Raw genomic sequence first — 21,170 nt, 5'->3', positions numbered from 1 at the left:
TATCTTGAAGTATCTTTCAAGCAATTCCTGCTTCTAGCAGAAGAGCTCAGCTTAATTTGGTTCTTCCATTAGAAATGGCTGACGGTTACTGATCGAAGCCGTGGAAGGTCGCGGTGTCTCCTTGTCGTCAACTGCTTGTTTGGTTTTGAGTGTTGAACTTCTCTCTCGATTGCTTTTGCTGAGAATTTCCCCACGGTCATGGTGGCTGTGTTACTCCGTGGTTGTGTGTTCTTCATTACTCATTTGTAGATATTTCTACGGCGATTCTGGTTTCGTTGTGTTGAGCTTCCGGTTGACCTTTGTTTTTCAACGAGGAGGAGGAAAATGGCGGTGCGAAGTGCTTTGATTCTTCGGTTGACGAGTTTGACTCTGACGATTGTTCTATTGGCTGTCTCCGGCGAGTTTTTCAAGCCTTTCAATGTGAGCTACGACCATAGGGCTTTGATCATTGATGGAAAACGCCGCATGCTTATCTCCGCCGGTGTTCATTATCCTCGCGCTACTCCGGAGGTATTTTGGCGATTCTTCAATTCTTACCGCTTCATGTTTCGTCTTTTTAGATACTGAAAAATGCGTGAGAGAATAAATCAAATTGGTATTGACTGAAGGGAAGTGAATTCGATGTGTGTATAATTTAAGTTGGTCAGTGTCACAATCGCAGTGTTCTTGGCAGTGGACTTGCGGTTGCGCAGCACTCACTCCCAACACAAGGTGAGTCAAGCCAATTTGTATTCGCGTCGTCTACGGCCGAGCAATGTATTCTCAAGCCTCTGGTCCCGTTTGAGAAGAAGGTTTTAGAAAATGGGTAGAGAGATTTTTGAAAGTGAGTTTAAAAGTAAGAACGAAAATAACATATAACTTTTTGGGTAGGGAGAATTTGACAACTAATCGCATCCCCTGTAGTACATTTTGAGGTGATTCAAGTTTGACAGGTCGTGATTTCGTCGGTGATACAAAATTAGAGGAGGAGTTGACAACTAGTCACACCCTCCTATAGTACATTTTGAGGCGATTTAGGTCTAGTAGGCTTAGACATGATTTCACCGAGTAGTCGCACAAACAGAAAATACAATAGTAAAACAATACAACATGGAATTAAACAAAAGGTTCGGCGTGGCATGGGCATGTGGCCATAGGCAACACGCTTTGGACGAGTATGACCGTGCACTCAACTATCATGGCCCTTAGCACTTTGAGAGTTATGGCAATGCGGCTTGATCGAATCGGTTCTACCTTTTCAATTGACACTAGCTAACTGGCTAAGAGATTAATTTGGTCTTATGTTTTTACATGATCGAAGATGTGGCCTAATATAATTGAGAAGAGCAAGGAAGGTGGGGCGGATGTCATCCAATCTTATGTGTTTTGGAATGGACATGAACCAACGAAGAGACAGGTGCAGTAAATTTTTTGCAAGTTACAATTCTTCCTGTGAGCAGTAGTTTGCCTGATTACTTAAATACATTTACATTGTTTTACCTTTCAGTATAACTTTGATGGGAGATATGACCTTGTCAAATTTATAAGGCTGGTAGGATCGAGTGGCCTATACCTTCATTTACGCATAGGACCATACGTGTGTGCGGAGTGGAATTTCGGGTACATTCTCCCGTTCCCCATTAGTTTGTTCTTTTACGAGTAGAATTTATGAAAGTGTGCTTTTTCTTCGCGACTTTATTATCGTTATCGTGTATTTATCGCCAATGAAACTGATGTCATTTAAGTCTTGAAATTATTGGCATTCACTTTGTGAGATCCCACATTAGTTGGAGAGGAGAACGAAACATTCTTTATAAGGGTGTGGAAACCTCTCCCTAGTAGACGTGTTTTAAAACCGTGAGGCTGACGGCGATACGTAACGGGCCAAAATGGACAATAGCTACTAGTGGTGGGTTTGAGCTGTTACACAAAGTTTTTGGTATCATCTAGTATATTGGTACTCGGTGCTTAAGATAATAAAGCATCACGTGTCTGAGGTGCATTGAAATGGCTTTGTATCTGGCCAAGGCTATTATTATACCATATTTGTGCCTCGAAGACCAATAGTTTAGATAAAATCGCAATTCGTCGTGGCTAAAGCTGTTTGTCATTGTGATGTCCCACATTGGTTGGGGAGGAGAACAAAATACCCTTTATAAGGGTGTGGAAACCTTCCTCTAGCAGACGTGTTTTAAAGCCTTGAGGGGAAGCCCGTAAGGGAAAGCCCAAAGAGGACAATATCTGCTAGCGGTGGACCTGAGCCATTACAAATTGTATTAGAGATAGACACCGGACTATGTGCTATACGAGGAGGCTCTTCCCCGAAGGGGGTAGACATGAGACGGTGTGCCAGTAAGGATGTTGGGCCCCAATGGAGCTTCCCCGAAGGGGGTAGACACAAGATGGTGTGCCAGTAAGAATGCTAGCCCCCAAAGGGGATGGATTTGGCGAGGGTCCCACATTGGTTGGGGAGGAGAACAAAACCCCCTTTATAAGGGTGTGGAAACCTTCCCCTAGTATACGCGTTTTAAAGCCTTGAGGGGAAGCCCGTAAGGAAAAGCCCAAAGAGGAGTTTTAAAGCCTTGAGGGGAAGCTCGTAAGGAAAAGCCCAAAGAGGACAATATCTGCTAGCAGCGGATTTGGACCGTTACAGTCGATTTCAGCATATTTTTATTGAAGAATGCTGTTATGGATGAGCTTCTAATGACATAGCTCAGTATTGCAATGACATTTACAAAATTTTAACAGTAACTTAGTATGGGATCATTGTAGGGGTTTTCCTTTGTGGTTGCGAGATGTACCTGGAATTGAATTTCGAACAGACAATGCTCCTTTCAAGGTGCATGAGTTCATCTCTTCATAAGATAGTTAAGCATGTTGGTATTTTCAATTAACCTTTGTTGCAGTGACATGTTTAACTGTAGCAACATTTGATCTTGTATAGGATGAGATGGAGCGGTTTGTCAAAAAGATAGTGGATCTTTTGCGCTTTGAAAAGTTATTTAGTTGGCAAGGTGGTCCTGTCATCATGTTGCAGGTTATATTACTATTTAATTTAACGTTTGTAATTTTTGACCTTGCTACTAAAATTTAATGGGTTTGTGTTTATTTATTTACTTTTACTTAGTTGCTTCTTGGACAATTTTCATGAGTTTTACCGTGAGATCCCACATTTGTTGGAGAGGGGAACGAAACATTCTTTATAAAGATGTGGAAACCTCTCCCTTATAGATGTGTTTTAAAGCCGTGAGGCTGATGGTGATATGTTATGGGCCAAAGTGGATAATATTTGCTAGAATATTTGCTAGCGGTGGACTTGTGCTGTTACAAATGGTATCAGAGCCAGCACCGAGAGGAGTGCCAGTGAGGATGCTGGGCCTTCAAGGGGGTGGATTGTGAGATCCCACATCGGTTGGAGAGGGGGACGAAACATTCCTTATAAGGGTGTGGAAACCTTACCCTAATAGATGCATTTTAAAACTGTGAGGTTGATGGTGATATGTAATGGGCCAAAGCGGACAATATCTGCTAGCGGTGGACTTTAGCTGTTACAAATGGTATCAGAGTTAGACATTGGGCAGAGTGCCGTCGAGGACGTCGGGCCACGAAGGGGGTGAATTGTGAGATCCCACATCGGTTGGAGAGGGGAACGAAACATTCCTTATAAATGTGTGGAAACCTCTCCTTTATAGATGTGTTTTAAAACCGTGAGGCTGACGTCGATTCGTAACGGGCCAAAGTGAATAACATTTGCTAGCGGTGGACTTGTGCTGTTACAAATGGTATCAAAGCCAGCACCGGGTGGAGTGCCGGTGAGGATGCTGGGCCCTCAAGGGGGTGGATCGTGAGATCCCACATCGGTTGGAGAGGGGAGCGAAACATTCCTTATAAGGGTGTGAAAACCTCTTCCTAATAGATACGTTTTAAAACCGTGAGGTTGATGGTGATACGTAACGGGCCAAAGCAAACAATATCTGCTAGTGGTGGACTTTAGCTGTTACAAATGGCATCAAAGCCAGACACCGGGCAGAGTGCCGTCGAGGACGTTGGGCCCCGAAGGGGTAAATTGTGAGATCTCACATTGGTTGGAGAGGAGAACGAAACATTCCTTATAAAGGTGTGGAAACCTCTCCCTAATAGACGCGTTTTAGAACCGTGAGGCTGATGGCGATACATAATGGGCCAAAACAGACAATATTTGTTATTGTCTAGGGAGAACTTGAGTTGTTACACAACTTACCTTATTTTAAGTTGCATTATTGATTGTTTACGTTAGTGTTTACCGCTCATTTCCATGATTTTTTGCTTTTTCTTTATGCATGGGAGTTTTGATGAATGCTGAAGTTAAAATACTCTCCATGATTTCTTATAACATGTCAGTATGAAGGTTTCTGTTAATAAGATATATATATATATATATATATCTATCTATATATATACACACATATATATATATATACACACACATAGTCGAACGAGGTCGTTTAGCATGAATTCCATTCTAACAGGTTGAAAATGAATATGGAAACATCGAAAGCTCATTTGGAAAGAGAGGACAGAAATATATTAAATGGGCTGCGGAGATGGCTCTAGGCCTTGGTGCTGGGGTTCCATGGGTTATGTGCCAGCAGAAGGATGCTCCAACAACCATTGTAACACCCTTACCCGACATACTCAAATTCAGCTTCTCTATCATTTCCAATATAAACTTTTGTTTGGAATGATTTTCCTTACTAGTTCATCTACTTCTTGTTAATATTAACTTCAAGAATGTGATACATTTACCTTGATTTGAAAAATTAGTAATTATACATAAAAGTTCGTATTTAATTATTTTTTTTTATTGAAATTTTGAGATCCAAACGTTGTTAACTTATGTTTTGTTTGTTGATGATCACAGATAAATTCATGTAATGGTTACTATTGTGACGGTTTTCAGCCAAATTCTCCAAGCAAACCAATATTTTGGACGGAAAATTGGGATGGATGGTATACTTTCTTTAATTACTACGAGTTTGTACCATTTGTTTTGTATTGTTATTGTTTTCATTCTTTAACTTGTCGAAGTATGATTTATGTTTCTAATTATTACGGACATTTGTGTCGTTCGGTGTTCTTTTTAAAAAGAAGCCAAACGAGGTATTGGTTTAGACTTTCTTTGTAACGGCCAAAGCTCACCGCTAACAAATATTGTCCTCTTTGGACTTTGCGTTTTGGGCTACCCCTTAAGGTTTTTAAAACGCGTCTGTTGGGGAAAGATTTTCACACCCTAATAAAGAATGCTTCGTTCCCTTCTCCAACCTATGTGGAATCTCACAATCCACCCGCTTCGGAGCCTAGTGTCTCCGTTAGCACTTGTTCCCCTCTCCAATCAATGTGGGACACCCCAATCCACCCCCCTTCAAGGCCCAACATCCTCGCTGACACACGGCCTGGTGTCCACCCCCCCTTCAAGGTTCAGCCTCCTCGCCATCACATCGCTCGGTGTTTGGCTCTGATATTGTAACGGCCAAAGCCCCCGCCTAGTAGACATGGTCCTCTTTGGGCTTTTCCTCAAGGTTTTTAAAATGCGTCAATGCGTCTGTTAGGGAGAGGTTTCCACACCCTAATAAAGAATGCTTCGTTCCTTTCTCCAACCGATGTGGGATCTCACAATTCACCCCCTTCGGAGCCTAGTGTCTCCGCCAGCACTTGTTCCCCTCTCCAATCGATGTGGGACCCCCCAACCCACCCCCTTCAAGGCCCAACGTCCTTGCTGGCACACGGCCTGGTGTCCACCCCCCTTCGAGGTTCAGCCTCCTCGCCAGCACATTGCTCGGTGTTTGACTCCAATATTGTAACGGCCAAAGCCCCCGCCTAGTAGACATGGTCCCCTTTGGGCTTTCTTTCAAGGTTTTAAAAACGCGTTTGTTAGGGAGAGGTTTCACACCCTAATAAAGAATGCTTCGTTCCCCTCTCCAACCGACGTGGGATCTCACATTCTTGTTGTTTTAATTTATTTTTGTTGTTTTTTAATCGATATCAAGAAAATGAGTAAAACTTAGAAGCTTGTCCAAAACCTTTCAAAGTATATACCATTTATCATTTGTGTTCATATCATACGACACGATATAGTATATTACTTCTATTGGTAGATAATTCCAGAGGCATAAACGTTTCGATTTTATGAAGGTTTACATCATGGGGCGAAAGAACACCCCACAGACCAGTCGAGGATCTTGCATTCTCTGTTGCACGCTTCTTCCAACGAAAAGGGAGCTTCCAGAATTATTATATGGTATGTGAGAAGACTCTAATTAGGGGCTCATTTGGAACAATGCCAATTACAATGAATTCTTTTGAAAATGGTATCAGTAAATCGAAGCAGAACGTTGTTTTGAGCTTTATTTCGATGATATGAACATTAATTTTGTGTCGTACGACAGGAAGCTGTCATTTTTTTCTCCCTTCTGCATTTATTCAATGAAGTATCTAAACGTACTTCTGCAACATTTGCAGTATTTTGGTGGAACAAATTTTGGCCGTACGGCTGGAGGCCCATTTTACATTACTAGCTATGATTATGACTCTCCAATTGATGAGTATGGTAAGTATATTAAGTTGAAACTTATAATTCTTACGTTCATTTACGGTTAGGAATCACAGCCCTCCACAATGGTATGATATTGTCAACTTTGAGCATAAGCTCTCATGACTTTGCTTTTGGGTTTCCCCAAAAGGTCTCATTCCAACGGAGATGTATTTCTTACTTATAAACCCACGATCACTTTAAATTAGCCAATGTGGGACTCCCTCCCAACAATCCTCCCCTCGAACAAAGTACACCATAGAGCTCCCCTGAGGCCTACGAAGTCCTCAAACAGCCTCACCTTAATCGAGGCTCGACTCCTTTCTTTGGAGCCTTCGAACAAAGTACACCCTTTGTTTGACACTTGAGTCACTTTTGACTACACCTTCGAGGCTCACAACTTCTTTGTTCGACATTTGAGGATTCTATTGATATGGCTATGTTAAGGGCATGACTCTGATACTATGTTAGGAATCACGAACCTCCACAATAGTATGATATTGTCCACTTTGAGCATAAGCTCTCGTGGCTTTGCTTTGGGCTTCCCCAAAAGGCCTCATACCTATGGAGATATATTCCTTATTTATAAAGTCATGATCATCCCCTAAATTAGCCAATGTTCAACACATTATTCATAGGCGGTATCGGAAATAATTATTCTTCTTCATGTAGGTTTGCTAAGGGAGCCCAAATGGGGGCATTTGAAAGATCTGCATACTGCATTAAAGCTCTGTGAACCTGCTTTGGTATCTGCTGACTCACCCCAGTATATTAAGTTGGGGTCCAAGCAGGAGGTTTGGCAATAACTCGAATTTTTTCTTGTTTTTATCGTACTATTGTTGGAAATTTCGATCATTAAGATGAATTTCGGAATAAATGATCTGAACTATCTTTTGCTGATGATGCCTATTACTGTTTTCCAGGCACATGTATACCATATGAATACTCGAACTGACGAGCTCGAACGTTTGGAGCATGGAAGTCTAAGAAGTTGTTCTGCATTTCTTGCAAACATCGATGAACGTAATGCAGCTTCTGTAAAATTTAACGGGCGAACTTATAACTTACCACCGTGGTCGGTTAGTATTTTACCAGACTGCCAGAACGTAGTGTTCAATACTGCAAAGGTACGATTCTCCTATTGGATCTCGTGCTTTCTTGATCGATCATTTTTGTATGTGATACATGATGGAAGAATCTGGTTCAAATATCTTTTTTACTTTCATCTTAGAAATTGGTGTATGATGCTGTGTTATTCATGCTATTCTGTATGTAAGCCCAAAGGAAAACGGAAACTATACATTTTGTTATGCAACCGTCCAAGTCCACCGCTAGTAGATATTGTACTCTTTGGGTTTTTCCTTCCGGGTTTCCCCTCAAGGTTTTGAAACACGTCTGCTAGGGAGAGATTTCCACACTCTTATAAGGAATGTTTCGTTCCCATATCCAACCAACGTGGGATCTCACAATCCACCCCCTTGGGGGCCCAGTGTCCTCTCCTCATTGGCACATCGCCCAATGTCTGGCTTTGATATTATTTGTAATAGTCCAAACTCACCGCTAGTAAATATTTTCCTCTTTGGGCTTTCCCTTCTGGGCTTCTCCTCAAGGTTTTAAAACGTGTCTGCTAGGGAGAGGTTTCCACACCCTTAGAAGGAATGTTTCGTTCCCCTCTCCAACCAACGTGGGATCTCACAATCCACCTCGTTGGGGCCCAGCATCCTCGCTGGCACACCGGCCTGATGTCTAGCTCTGATACCATTTGTAACAGTCCAAGCCTACCGTTAGTAGATATTGTCTTTTTTAGGCTTTCTCTTCTGGGCTTCCCCTCAAGGTTTTAAAACGTGTCTGCTAGGGAGAGGTTTCCAGACCCTTGTAAGGAATGTTTTGTTCCCCTCTTCAACCAATGTGGGATCTTACCTGTTAGTTTACATGTACGGCTTACGAAATCTTTATCTATATTGAAATTTTTATGTTTTACAAGCTTCTATAATAGTTTTGACCCAATGTATAATATGAAATGATTTTCGGATTACAATATGTTTGCATTTGCTTCAGGTTACAGCTCAGACGTCCATCAACTTATTGGAGTTTTATGCGCCCACACCCTTTTCTTCTAACATCTCTTTAAAGCTGCATTCTATGCGCCAGAATGAACTTTCAACAAGTTTTAGTTCTTGGATGACGGTAAAAGAACCCGTTGGCATCTGGAGTGACAAAAGCTTCACTGTTAAGGGTATATTGGAGCATTTAAATGTTACAAAGGATAGTTCTGATTACCTTTGGTATTTGACCAGGTATTTCTTTTTTCATTTATTTGGTAAAATTGGAAGCACAATTCACATATGTTGGCTGATAATTAGAATAGAGATGAAAAACGTTCGCAAATATTGCTAGCTTACTTAATGTAGAAAATCAATTCATGATTTGTAGGGATTAGATTTCGCTTAACAATGGTTGCTTGGGTGTAGCAGCCTAAGCCCACTGCTAAGCAGATATTGTCTTATTTGGATTTTTCCCTCGAGGTTTCTAAAATGCGTCTGCTAAGGAGAGGTTTCCACACCCTTATAAAGAATGCTTCGTTCCCCTCTTCAACCGACGTGGGATCTCACAATCCACCCCCTTCGTGGCCTAGCGTCCTCGCTGACACTCATTTCTCTCTCTAATCAACATGGGAACTCACAATCCATCCCCTTTCGGGGCCCAACGTTCTCGTTGGCACACGACCCAGTGTCCACCCTGTCGGGGATTGACGTCCTAGCTGGCACACCGCCTGGTGTTTGACTTTGATACTATTTGTAACAACCCAAGCCCACCGCTAGCAGATATTGTCCTCTTTGAGCTTTCCCCTCAAAGTTTTTAAAATGCGTCTAGTAGGGAGAGGTTTTCACCCTTGTAAAGGATGCTTCATTCCCCTCTCCAACCGATGTGGGATCTCACAATCCACCCCCTTCGTGGCCTAGCATCCTCGCTGGCACTCATTCTTCTCTCTAATCGATATGGGATCTCACAATCCATCCCCTTTCGGGGCCCAGCGTCCTCGTTGGCACACCACCCAGTGTCCACCCCCATCGGGGATCAGCGTCCTCGCTGGCACACCGCCCGGTGTTTGACTTTGATACTATTTGTAACAACCCAAGCCCACCGCTAGTAGATATTGTTCTCTTTGGGCTTTCCCCTCAAGGTTTATAAAACGCGTCTACTAGGGAGAGGTTTCCACACCCTTATAAAGAATGCTTTGTTCCCCTCTCCAACCGATGTGGGATCTCACAATCCGCCCCCTTCGTGGCCTAGTGTCCTCACTGTCACTCATTCCTCTCTCTAATTGATATGGGTCTCACAATCCATCCTCCTTCGGGGCCCAGCATCCTCACTGGCACACCGCCCGGTGTCCACCCCCTTCAGGGTTTAGCATTCTTGCTGGCACACCGCCCGGTGTTTGACTCTCATACCATTTGTGACAGCTCAAGCCCACCACTAGCAGATATTGTCCTCTTTGGACTTTCTCCTCAATGTTTTTAAAATGCGCCTGCTAGGCGGAGGTTTTCATACCCTTATAAAGAATGCTTCGTTCGCCTCTCCAACCGATGTGGGATCTCACATTAGTTTGAAACTCACTCGTATCTCATTGGTTTGGTTTTATGATAAAGAACAATTACAAATAAAAGAAAGCAATTGATGCTTTATTAACACAATGTGCCTCAAGCCTTAGTCCATACATTAGGAGTGTGTTCAAATGAATATAAACAAATGACATTTTTGAGATTCATGATAAGTATGATTTTAATACATATCCCACGTTTATCTATTAATTTTTGTTACTTCACACTATGAGTTTGTGGAATACAGGATACATGTTTCCAGTGATGATATATCATTTTGGAAAGAAAGCAATGTTAGCCCAACAGTTACCATCGATAGTGTTCGGGATGTGTTTCGTGTATTAGTTAACGGGAAGATCGCAGGTGATCGAACATGATATCTTGCACTGTATTTGGTGCCCTGTTATTTCAATATTTTTCATGTTCTTGTCAAAATTTTAGATTTTTTAAGTAATGCATCAACTATATGAATATCTGCACTTTTGTGTTTTGCTCACATCTACTAATCATTTCTATATTTAATTTTTACTGTCATATGGAAGAAAAGGCAGCGCAATTGGTCAGTGGGTCAAGATTGTCCAGCCTGTTCAATTTGTTGAAGGATACAATGATTTGCTGTTGTTATCTGAGACAGTGGGTTTACAGGTAAAAATTGCACCTATAGCTTTCCTTAGTATCACGCTATTTAATATATATATATATATATATATATATATATATATATATATATATACATACACACATATTGAGATAAGGTCAATTTATGGCTCTCTTCGGGAAATTTTTTATTGAGGGAAGTGGATTGTGAGATCGCACATCGGTTGGAGAGGGGAATGAAACATTCTTTATAAGGGTGTGGAAACCTCTCCCTAATAGACGTGTTTTAAAACCGTGAGGCTGACGATGGTATGGAATGGGTTAAAGCGGGCAATATCTATTAGCGGTGGGCTTGGGTTTGGGCTGTTACAAACGGGATCAGAGCCAGACACTGGGCAGTGTGCCAGGCGAAGACGCTGGCCCCTAAAGGGGGTGGATTGTGAGATCCTACATCGGTTGGAGAGGGGAACAAAATATTCTTTATAAGGATGTGGAAACCTCTCCCTAACAGACGCGTTTTAAAATCGTGAGGCTGACGACGATACGGAACAGGCTAAAGCGGGCAATATCTATTAGCGGTGGGCTTGGGCTTGGGCTGTTACAAATGGTATCAGAGCCAGACATCGGGCAGTGTGCTAGTGAAGACGCTGGGTGTCACAATCGCGGTTTCTAGGCAGCGGATTTGGCGATTGTGCGGCACCCACTCTCAGCACTGAATGGGTCAAGCCTACTTTGAGTTACGTTGCCTGCGGTCAAGCAACGTGAATACAAACCTCGGGTCTCGATTTCAAGAGAAGATTTTAAAAAGCGCGGAAGAGAGGTTTTGGAAAGAGTTTTGAAAGCAAGAGAGAGAGAGATTGGTGTTATATGAGAATGTAAGCAAAAAAGGCAACAACAACGGCTTACTGCATATAACTATCGGGTAGGGAGAAGTTGACAACTAGTCGTATCCCCCTATAGTACATTTTAAGGCATTTCATGTCTACCAAGCGTAGCCATGACATCGTCGAAACGTCATATACTCTTAAAGAAAATAAGAAAGAAATAATACAACATGAAAGCGGTAAAAGAAAGTAATAAAGTAGTACAAGGCAAAGGTTTCGGCGTGTCACGGGCATGCGGCCTTGGACGACATGCCTTGGACAAGCATGACCGTGACACCGGGCCCCTAAGGGGGGTGAATTGTGAGATCCCACATCGGTTGGAAAGGGGAACAAAACATTCTTTATAAGGGTGTGGAAACCTCTCCCTAACAGACACGTTTTAAATCCGTGAGGCTGATGGCGATACGTCACAGGCCAAAGCGGACAATATCTATTAGCGGTGGACTTGGGCTGTTACAAGAAGCCTCGGGGCAAATCTAAGAGAAAGGTATTTAAGATGCCATCTTAGCATTGACCCGAACATTCAAGAATTTTCTCTTAGATTCAACACACATTTTAAAGCAAATTTCCTTTCAAGTTACTTATTTGCTGGCGATATATTGTTCATGGATCTTATATATTATTTGAATAAAATTTTATGTTATTGTAGAATTCTGGTGCCTTCATTGAGAAAGATGGGGCAGGTATCAGAGGCCGTATAAAGCTCACTGGATTAAAAAACGGCGATATAGATCTCTCAGAGTCCTTATGGACTTATCAGGTAACAACATTATGTTGTAATTACCAAAAACGACCTCAATTTAATTGGTTTAACCAATAAGTTTCGGTACTAGTTATAGTTTCACCACGTCCTTGACCCTGTTAATTTTTTTATGCCAATTCGAACATAACTAAGTAGATAAGACATTGACTATCATTTATCATTTAGAAGGTTGGTAGTTCAATCTCTCACCTAAATAATTTTTTTGTTTTGGCACCAGGTCGGGCTGAAGGGTGAGTTCTTGAAATTCTATTCGTTAGAAGAAAACGAGAAGGCCGATTGGACTGATTTGTCTGTCGATGCCGTTCCGTCTCCCTTCACGTGGTACAAGGTAGATATAACCACATGGCTTTATCAAAATTGTTGTTTATTAGACAAAATCATGGTTTTTTTTGCTTTTGTTGGACTCTTTGTTTTGAATTTTTGTTTACAGTGTTCCCATTTGGTCTGATTGATGCTATAGGGGTTTTGCTATATAGTTCCTCTCTCTCGAACTTCCTTTCTCTCAGGTGGTTAATGAGGAAGGAGGGTAGAATGACCAAATTACCCCTCCGGGGTTGACTTTGACCATTTTTCTTTTGTACTTTTCTTGAGTCTGTGGGTCTTTTCCAGGTATTTCTCTCGATAAAATCCCAGAAGTTTGGACTCGATAGGAAAAACCAAGTCTCTAATACCTCGTGGGGACTCGGGTGTTATAGTTCTGCTCGGGGAAGCTTTATTTTGCCTATATTTCTTTTCTTGTGTATATGTATGGTCAGATAGATTTTGGGATAAGAGAAGAATCTTGTGGCAAACCTGTTCGTTTGTTATCTTGTGAGGAGCGTGGTATGCTCGTCCAAGGCGTGTTGCCCATGGCCGCTGCATGCCCATGACAAGCCAAACCCTTTATGTATTTTCATATTCTAGTGTTTTACTTTTGTATTTCTAGGAAGTACGACGTTTTAGAAATATCATGTTTAGGCCTGCCAGACATGAAATGCTTTAGAATGTAATATAGGGGGATACGACTAGTTGTCAACTTCTCCCTACCCAAGGTTATATATTGTGAGCCGTTGTTATTTCTCTCTTGCTTGCTTATATAACGTCTCTTTCGAAAATCTCTCTCTGCCATTGTTTTCTAAAACCTTCTCTTAAAACCGAGGCTAGAGGCTCGAGCAGACGTCGCTTGGCCGTAGGCGACGCAAGAACGAATTGGCTTAGCTCACTTATCGTTGGAAAGTGAGTGCCGCACAATCCCAAGTCCGCTGCCATCAAGAGTGTGATTGTGACACGTGGCTGGAGAGGAATGGTAGAATTTTTTAGAGGGGTGGAGAGTTCTTTGGAGGAGGGGTGGGAGGTTGCGAGATTTAATGTGTCTTTATGGGTGTGCCTTGATTGAACCTATAACAGCTCAAACCCACCACTACTAGCAGATATTGTCGTCTTTGGGCTTTCCCTTTCGGGCTTCCCCTCAAAGTTTTTAAAATGTGTCTGCTAAGAAAAGGTTTCCACACTCTTATAAAGAATGCTTCGTTCCCCTCTCTAACCGACGTGGGATCTCACGTAACCTTTTTATCATTATCTATTTGGTCTTGTTCTTTTGCTTTCATTTGTCTCGATGAAAGCTTAGTTTCTTACCAAAAGAAAAATGGTTAGAAATTCACTCCTTTCCTTCTGGTGTAGGCATACTTCAGTTCGCCCGACGGGACCGACCCGGTCGCTATCAATCTAGGAAGCATGGGAAAGGGACAGGCTTGGGTCAATGGTCATCATATAGGTAGATACTGGACCGTGGTTGCCCCGAAAGATGGCTGTCCCAAAAAATGCGACTATCGTGGTGCTTATAATTCAGGAAAGTGTGCTACAAATTGCGGTCGGCCGACACAAAGCTGGTATGTCCGCACTTACTGTATAGCTCAAAGAAGCCAAATTATGTTTCAATAGTGAAAATGTTTTACTTTGTATCGTTTATGGCATCTTTTAGGTACCACGTTCCGCGATCATGGTTAAAGGAATCGAACAATTTACTCGTCCTCTTTGAGGAAACTGGAGGAAATCCGCTCGAGATCGTCGTGAAGTTGTATTCAACTGGAGTCGTCTGTGGTCAGGTCTCGGAGTCCAACTATCCACCTCTAAGGAAGTTGTCTGCTGATTATACATCTGATGGAGAAATTCTTTCGAGCGGAACGAACCCGGAAATGTTCTTGCATTGTGACGATGGCCACGTGATCTCCTCGATCGAATTTGCTAGCTATGGAACTCCTCAAGGAAGTTGCAAGGAGTTCTCTAGAGGCCGCTGTCATTCAACCAATTCTCTGTCTGTTGTTTCCCAGGTAAGTTGTCCTTGTTTGATATTTCAATAGAATTCTATGTCTTATAATGTAATGGTCAAGTCTACCGCTAGCAGATATTGTCTTTTTTGGTCTATTACGTATCGTCGTCAGCCTCACGATTTTAAAACGCATTTGTTAGAGAGAGGTTTCCACACTCTTGTAAGGAATGTTTCGTTTCCCTCTCCAACCGATGTGGGATCTCACAATATCATCTAAGGAGGTAGATTGTGAGATCTCACATCGATTGGAGAGGGGAATGAAACATTTTTTACAAGGGTGTGAAAACTTCTCTTTAAAAGACGCATTTTAAAACTGTGAGGCTGAGAGCGATAGGTAACGGGCCAGAGCAAACAATATCTGCTAGCGGTGGGCTTGAGTTGTCACACGTGACAATTTTTTTTACATATAAATTGCTATCAAAACGTGCTCTTACAAAAATTGGGTGTAATATGAAGTAAATAAGTGTTCGGTAAATTTCGAACTTAAACGTCGAAAAGTAGGATAAAATAGGAAATATTAAGAGTTTTCGTTAAACGAGCTGCCAGATCGTTCAGGAAATAAATATCAAAAGCTCCTGTGGCCTGTGGGGTTCAATAATATGCTTTTCAGCTTGTATCCATAGTAAGTAAACCTGACAAGTTTGTTTTTTTTTTAACCTTCACAGGCTTGTTTGGGTAAAAATAGTTGCACAGTTGAAGTTTCAAATTCTGCATTTGGAGGTGATCCATGTCGTAGCATTGTCAAGACACTAGCGGTTGAGGCTCGATGTAGTTCGACATCAGGTACTCGTTTATCTGCTTGAAATGAAAAGCAGCTAACCCGAGCGACGTAATTGAGCTTCATGGCCCCTCCATTCTCTTTATGTAAGTATGTGTTTATGCATTTTCTATTCTGCCACTACGGTATATACCTAACTCGTCGATATCGTCTTCGTTGTAAATTTGTAAAAGATCTCAATGCATTGAATAAAATGAGAACCAAAAGAAGATCAACTGTCTCTTTTATAAGTTTGAGATTGATTGAGTCAACATCTTTTGTTCCTTTTTTGGATTATCATTTGAATATAACTAAACAATATAAAGTTGAGATCTCTTATATATATATATAAATGTTGAAGATGAGTGCAAGATTTAACATTTTTCTTATAAAAGTACTTTTCATGTTTTGAGTTGCTTGTCGAAGTATTGGGGATGGGTCGACATCAGCCACTAAAGCCAATAAATTGGCCTAATTCGTCGATAGATAGTTAAATGTTCAAATCCGTTCACTTTGAAGGTTGAGTTTAGAGTAACTCATTGAGTTAGAGACAACTTTCATCTGACAAAAAAATTTGGCTCATAGCTTCATATTCTAATTACTTGCTTCTATAAATAAGTAAATAAGTAAATATTAAATTACAATTAGTTTCGATTTTTGAGGCCTCAAGCGCTTTCTTCACTGAGCATATGATTGTCTTGCCCACTTTGCCACTAGACATGTGCATTTTTTAGGCCTCAAACGATTTCCTCATTGAGCATATGATTGTCTCACCCACTTTGTCACCAGACATGTACATTTTTGAGGTCTCAAACGCTTTCCTCGTTGAGTATATGATTGTCTCGCCCACTTTACCACCAGACATGTGCATTTTTGAGGCTTCAAACACTTTCCTCGCTGAGCATAGGATTGTCTCGCCCACTTTGCCACCAGGCATGTACATTTTTTAGGCTTCACGCACTTTCCTCACTGACATAGGATTGTCTCGCCCACTTTGCCACCTGACAACTTCCTTTTGATATTGAAAAAGCAGCGGGGCCTCAACATGTTTGAATAGGGTCCATTAAGTGTGAGTGGAAGACATTGGTTCACATTCCTCAAAGTCCAGGTTTTAATTGTTAATAGAAACCTAACATGTCGTGTAAATTTTTACCAAAGAAGCTTTGCTTAATTCAACATTGTAGTGTGTTTGCCTATTTATAAAAGTACATCCATTGAACTAAAATGAGTTCGATGCCGTTAAATTGGTGAATAACCACTAGAAATAGGAAAAACAACAAGAACTTCACTAATAATATGCAAAATAATAATAAAATGGTAATTTCACAAATTCATCTATGTAGAGCCAATAAAAGTAAAAATAGGATTTGAAACCAATCATTCTATTTCAAGGAATACTAAATGACAAATACACTTAAAATCAATCAATCAATCTAAGTTTGAAATCACTCAAAATTCTAACTCCTCCAGAATGGTTATCGATTCGTACCTGCTGGAGGTTTCCATTAGACGACAATTTCTCATCATTTTCATTCCTTACTGGAAGAACAAAAACTTCCCCGCAGTCACTTTCCCCATGGAAAACAGCAACATTTCTGTACCAAAGGCAAAGAATAAATCACTAAACTTTTACCAACTCCGTAGAAAATATTTAAGGAAAAAAGATTTTTAACTTTTTTCACCTAAAAGTTTGCATAAAATGGCTAACACGTGCTCAATTGTGGTGAAAAGGTGTTGAGAACACGACAATTGTTGTGGTTGAATCACCGAACCCAAAAATTTGTTTTTGCAAGATATCAAAGCAAGAGATCGAGTAATCAAGTAACAAATATTAAATTTATTGTAATCTATTGACTTGGATTTAAGGGAAAGATTAAATTTAAGTCCTCAATAAGGGAAAGATTAAATTTATTGTAATCTATTGACTTGGATTTATGTACCTTAGAATTTTCGGCATCGGATCGATTACGACGGTCAGCATGAGAAATGTTAGTCCCCACCGGAAAACCTCCTTCTTCCTCAGTTTGTCTCTCCTCACGTACTCTGGTGAAAATACTTGTGTAGTTCTCAGACGATGTTGGATCGCTCTCATCCCAGTCACCAAATCTTGGAACTGTGGGGCTACGATCAGGCTGCAAGCTCAAACATAAGAGATCATGTCATTCAAAGTCATGAATCATTTGATTTCAGCAAATTCTAGGCAGCTTTTGTTTAAAAGACCTGATAATACCTAAAGAACAAATCTGGAAATTAAGACACTCAAAACACCATTTTCTTTATCAACCTTTAGCTGGTTGATTGTTACTGAAATCTTTTGATGACTCTCTACTTGTGCAATTAAACACAAAGAAAAGGAAATGAGAAGAAGAAACTACAGTTTCAATGCCCCGAGGAGCGGATTGTTGACGTGATCTTCCAGGAGTCAAGGGAGTTACACCATCATGACAACCTCCTTTAGGTGAGCTTGAACCCCTACGGTCACGTAACGGCGAAGATGGTACAACGCTTTTTGCTTCGGTCCTTGGATGCTGTCGTGTTTGGAGAGATGGATTTTCTATGTTGCCATCAGAAGCTGCGCCATTTCTCACAGTGGCCGTGTTGTTCCTCTGGCGTTGATGAAGAGGGGAGTTAAAGCTAACGTGACCCCTTGTTCGATGGTCCAAAGGAGATTGAAGGCGTTTTTTCGTGTTACCATCTTCCAAGCTCAAATCTTCTTGTGTGTACTTTTGCCTTAATGCTTGTTGACCCCGACTCGTGGTTGATTTTAAACTGTCATGATCTTGACCAGGCAGTTCTGAACCATCCCGGTGCAATGGAGACTCGGTTTGCCTCCTCACAACACCTTCTCTAGTTTCCTGTCGCTCCGAAATCTCTTCTCGGTGAGAAGGATCATTTAAATTCAACCTCTCGGATTTAGCCTTTGTTGCATTGTCAAAATAGGTTGTATACGGGACATCCTCCCCATCATCCCACTTCCCAAATTTTGGTACTTGCAAACTCTGCTGCAGGGGAAGATGAAAATGTCTTTCATTCTTACTAAATCATTTTCAGTGGACCAACCATAAGCAAAGAAACTAGATTCATGGTTCTAAACTGGATTGAATTCATGCATATTCTAAAATTACATGCAACACAAATATGATCCTCCTCCAATTCATGCAGATTCCTGCAACTTCTCAAAACTTCCGGTAAGGAATTTCCTTATAGTCCCTAAAAGCTAGATGGTAACAAATCTATGAAAAGGTTACAAAACCATCCATGTGAAAGAAAATGACGATATGCAATCAGCACGTATTGTTTTACCTTCGAAGCATACAACTTTATATACATAAACCAAATTCAAAACTCATGAAAGATGAGCTTGCTCATGGTGGAAACCAAGGATAACCATCTTCTTTCAGGCTGTCAGCCATGACATTAAAAGCAATACCAATTACTTACCATAGTTTCTGAATAGTATAGTATCAAATTCGTGTTATTACCGTGATGGTACCGCCTACGAATTGTGTATCAATAAGATTTCCCACATGAATCAGAACAATAAACATGGGCATTGGACATCTTAAAGGAATTCTTGGAGTGGAAATGGTCTCTTCTTTATGACAGGAGAAACGGGCTTGACTGAATCTTTGACGAAGTCTTAGAAAGACAGAACTAATTACTTTTTCTTTAAAAAGTTCAGTAAGATACATAATGTGTTCACAAGACCCAGTCATGGAAAGAGAATTAAAAGTAGCCTACAGGTTGAACCCATTAATTAAGGTAAGCTAGAGAAGAGAAGGTCAAATCAGTTCTAGACTCCAAGATAGTCAGATCAACGACGAAATAACGAGCTTGTTCATCTCTGAACTCGACACCAATTGAATATGATTGTACATTGTATACATCCATAAACAGCCAGAACACAAGAAAAGCGAAAAAAGAAAGATCAAACATGCAAAATAGCACCAAATCCTCCAGAAATTCCAAGATTGCACCATCTTGAAAGCCTCAACCATCATAAAAATATGCATATAAAGTTCAAAGATGAGGCCAAAACATAGATATCAATAGTTCGCAACTTATAAATAAGATGACGAAGAAATTCAGTAAGCTCCATCGCTTCAGAACCAGTCAAGAACATGGCAATCACAAAATAACAAACGAAGAGAATGTAGAGAACTTTCGAAAACTCACAGCCATTAGCCTAAGGACAAGGCTAGAAATCTCGAAACTGTACTCCCAAATCAAACCGAGCAACCTATTTTAACTTCTTCCAAGTCCAACCTGCACAGCAGAAGTTAAAACAAACAAAAATTGGCCACAATAAGCGAAAGCGACGGCCATAATAGAAGCAGATACAGAGCACTGGCATGAAAACGATCAACCAATTAGCTAAAGAAAAGCAAGCTTCCATGAAATTAATGACTTACTCAGCGACATTATTGACTCGAAAGTCAAATTCTCGAAGTAGGACCCGAAACATGATCCAAAATTAATGTGAAAACCCTCTGGAAATCGAATAATATTGCAATTGGAAGACGGATCTGTAGAATTTCATAACCTTTTTTAACGGAAGCTTTTGGTGAACTGAAATGAAAAAAATTGGGGAGAAGAAAACGATTTGACAGCAACATTTTTCACTCCACTTTCTGGAGCAAAAATTTTGCATCATTTTTCACTTTTTAACTAAATCTTTTGGAGAAATGAACACAAAGAAGAGAGAGAGAGTATCGAAAAATGGAAATGAACAAGATGAGGTCAGCGCGATGACGAATGATTGAAGACGAAGAACTTCACTACCGGAGAACTCAAATCATCAGACAGTGACCCTTCCATCGCCCCCATTAATAGTGCACCTCTCACAGTTTTCTATATTTAAATACTTCTTATTCTTCTTATATACTTATGATTTACTTTATTTTTATTTTTTAAAATGTCCATTTTAATTATTGTATTTTTTAAATTCGATTTAGTATTTTTTTTTCATTTTTCAATTATAATTTGAACACACACTTCATTGTTAAAATGGTTGAAAAATATCTATAACTTTAATTTCTCTAGTTGGATGATGAGAGTCCCACCTCAGCTAATTTATTGGAGGATGAAAGTCCCACATTTTAGGGAATGATGAGTTTATAATCAAAGAATCTCTCGTATATGAGACCTTTTGAAGAAGCCCAAAACAAAGACATGAAAGTTTATGCTCAAAGTGGACGAGACCTTTTGAAGAAGCCCAAAACAAAGACATGAAAGTTTATGCTCAAAGTGGACGAGACCTTTTGAAGAAGCCCAAAACAAAGACATGAAAGTTTATGCTCAAAGTGGACAATATCACGTGGATCTTTTGGAGAAGCCCAAAGTAAAGACATGGAAAGCTTATGCTCAAAGTGGACAATATCACGTGGATCTTTTGGAGAAGTCCAAAGCAAAGACATGAAAGCTTATGCTCAAAGTGGAGAATATCATGTGGATGGTCGTGTTCATCTAACAACTTTATTTAATTTTAATAATGATATAAAAAAATGTTAATTTATTTTGTTTCAACTCTTATTTTATTTATTTTATTTTTAATAACCATATCATTTAATATAACATTGAAGGTTAGTTTTTCTTGAAATGAATAATTATTTATGTATTTCATTCTCCATTTAATTGAAAATTATATGGGAAACTTTTACTTATAAATTGAATAATTAAGAATCCATAGTAAATGTTAAATGTTAAAAGATT

At 40.3% G+C, this 21,170-nt stretch overlaps 2 protein-coding genes and 1 long non-coding RNA gene across 4 annotated transcripts; 2 read left to right on the top strand and 1 right to left on the bottom strand.

Moving 5' to 3' along the window:
- Window positions 1-9: 9 nt before the first annotated feature.
- Window positions 10-15,715, top strand: LOC111446277 (beta-galactosidase 9). Its single transcript, XM_023085020.1, has 19 exons — window positions 10-510; window positions 1,301-1,396; window positions 1,487-1,599; window positions 2,752-2,818; window positions 2,924-3,016; window positions 4,488-4,631; window positions 4,880-4,968; window positions 6,151-6,256; window positions 6,478-6,565; window positions 7,220-7,341; window positions 7,471-7,674; window positions 8,606-8,844; window positions 10,397-10,512; window positions 10,697-10,794; window positions 12,280-12,390; window positions 12,611-12,721; window positions 14,053-14,261; window positions 14,354-14,702; window positions 15,367-15,715. Exons 1-19 carry the CDS (start codon window positions 325-327, stop codon window positions 15,502-15,504), a joined length of 2,679 nt encoding a protein of 892 aa, XP_022940788.1. The 5' UTR covers window positions 10-324; the 3' UTR covers window positions 15,505-15,715.
- LOC111446329 lies at window positions 13,279-13,454 on the top strand. Its single transcript, XR_002711051.1, has 2 exons — window positions 13,279-13,378; window positions 13,425-13,454. It is a non-coding gene; the product is annotated as an uncharacterized LOC111446329 (long non-coding RNA).
- A 1,055-nt stretch (window positions 15,716-16,770) lies between the features above and the next one.
- LOC111446298 (RPM1-interacting protein 4-like) lies at window positions 16,771-20,289 on the bottom strand. Of its 2 annotated transcripts, none has more exons than XM_023085052.1 (5): window positions 19,871-20,289; window positions 19,635-19,724; window positions 17,834-18,460; window positions 17,399-17,590; window positions 16,771-17,053 (listed from the first exon to the last, which is right to left on the bottom strand). In XM_023085052.1, the coding sequence occupies exons 2-5, from the start codon at window positions 19,638-19,640 to the stop codon at window positions 17,024-17,026; spliced, it is 855 nt and encodes a 284-aa protein (XP_022940820.1). In that variant the 5' UTR covers window positions 19,641-19,724; window positions 19,871-20,289; the 3' UTR covers window positions 16,771-17,023. The 2 variants fall into 2 exon arrangements, with proteins under 2 accessions (XP_022940820.1, XP_022940826.1); XM_023085058.1 differs by having other exon boundaries at window positions 17,834-18,457.
- Between the last annotated feature and the right edge of the window lie 881 nt (window positions 20,290-21,170).

Source organism: Cucurbita moschata, unplaced genomic scaffold, assembly GCF_002738365.1.
Source record: "Cucurbita moschata cultivar Rifu unplaced genomic scaffold, Cmos_1.0 Cmo_Scf00001, whole genome shotgun sequence".
Lineage (NCBI taxonomy): Eukaryota > Viridiplantae > Streptophyta > Magnoliopsida > Cucurbitales > Cucurbitaceae > Cucurbita > Cucurbita moschata.
This window is presented reverse-complemented; position numbering and strand designations above follow the sequence as displayed.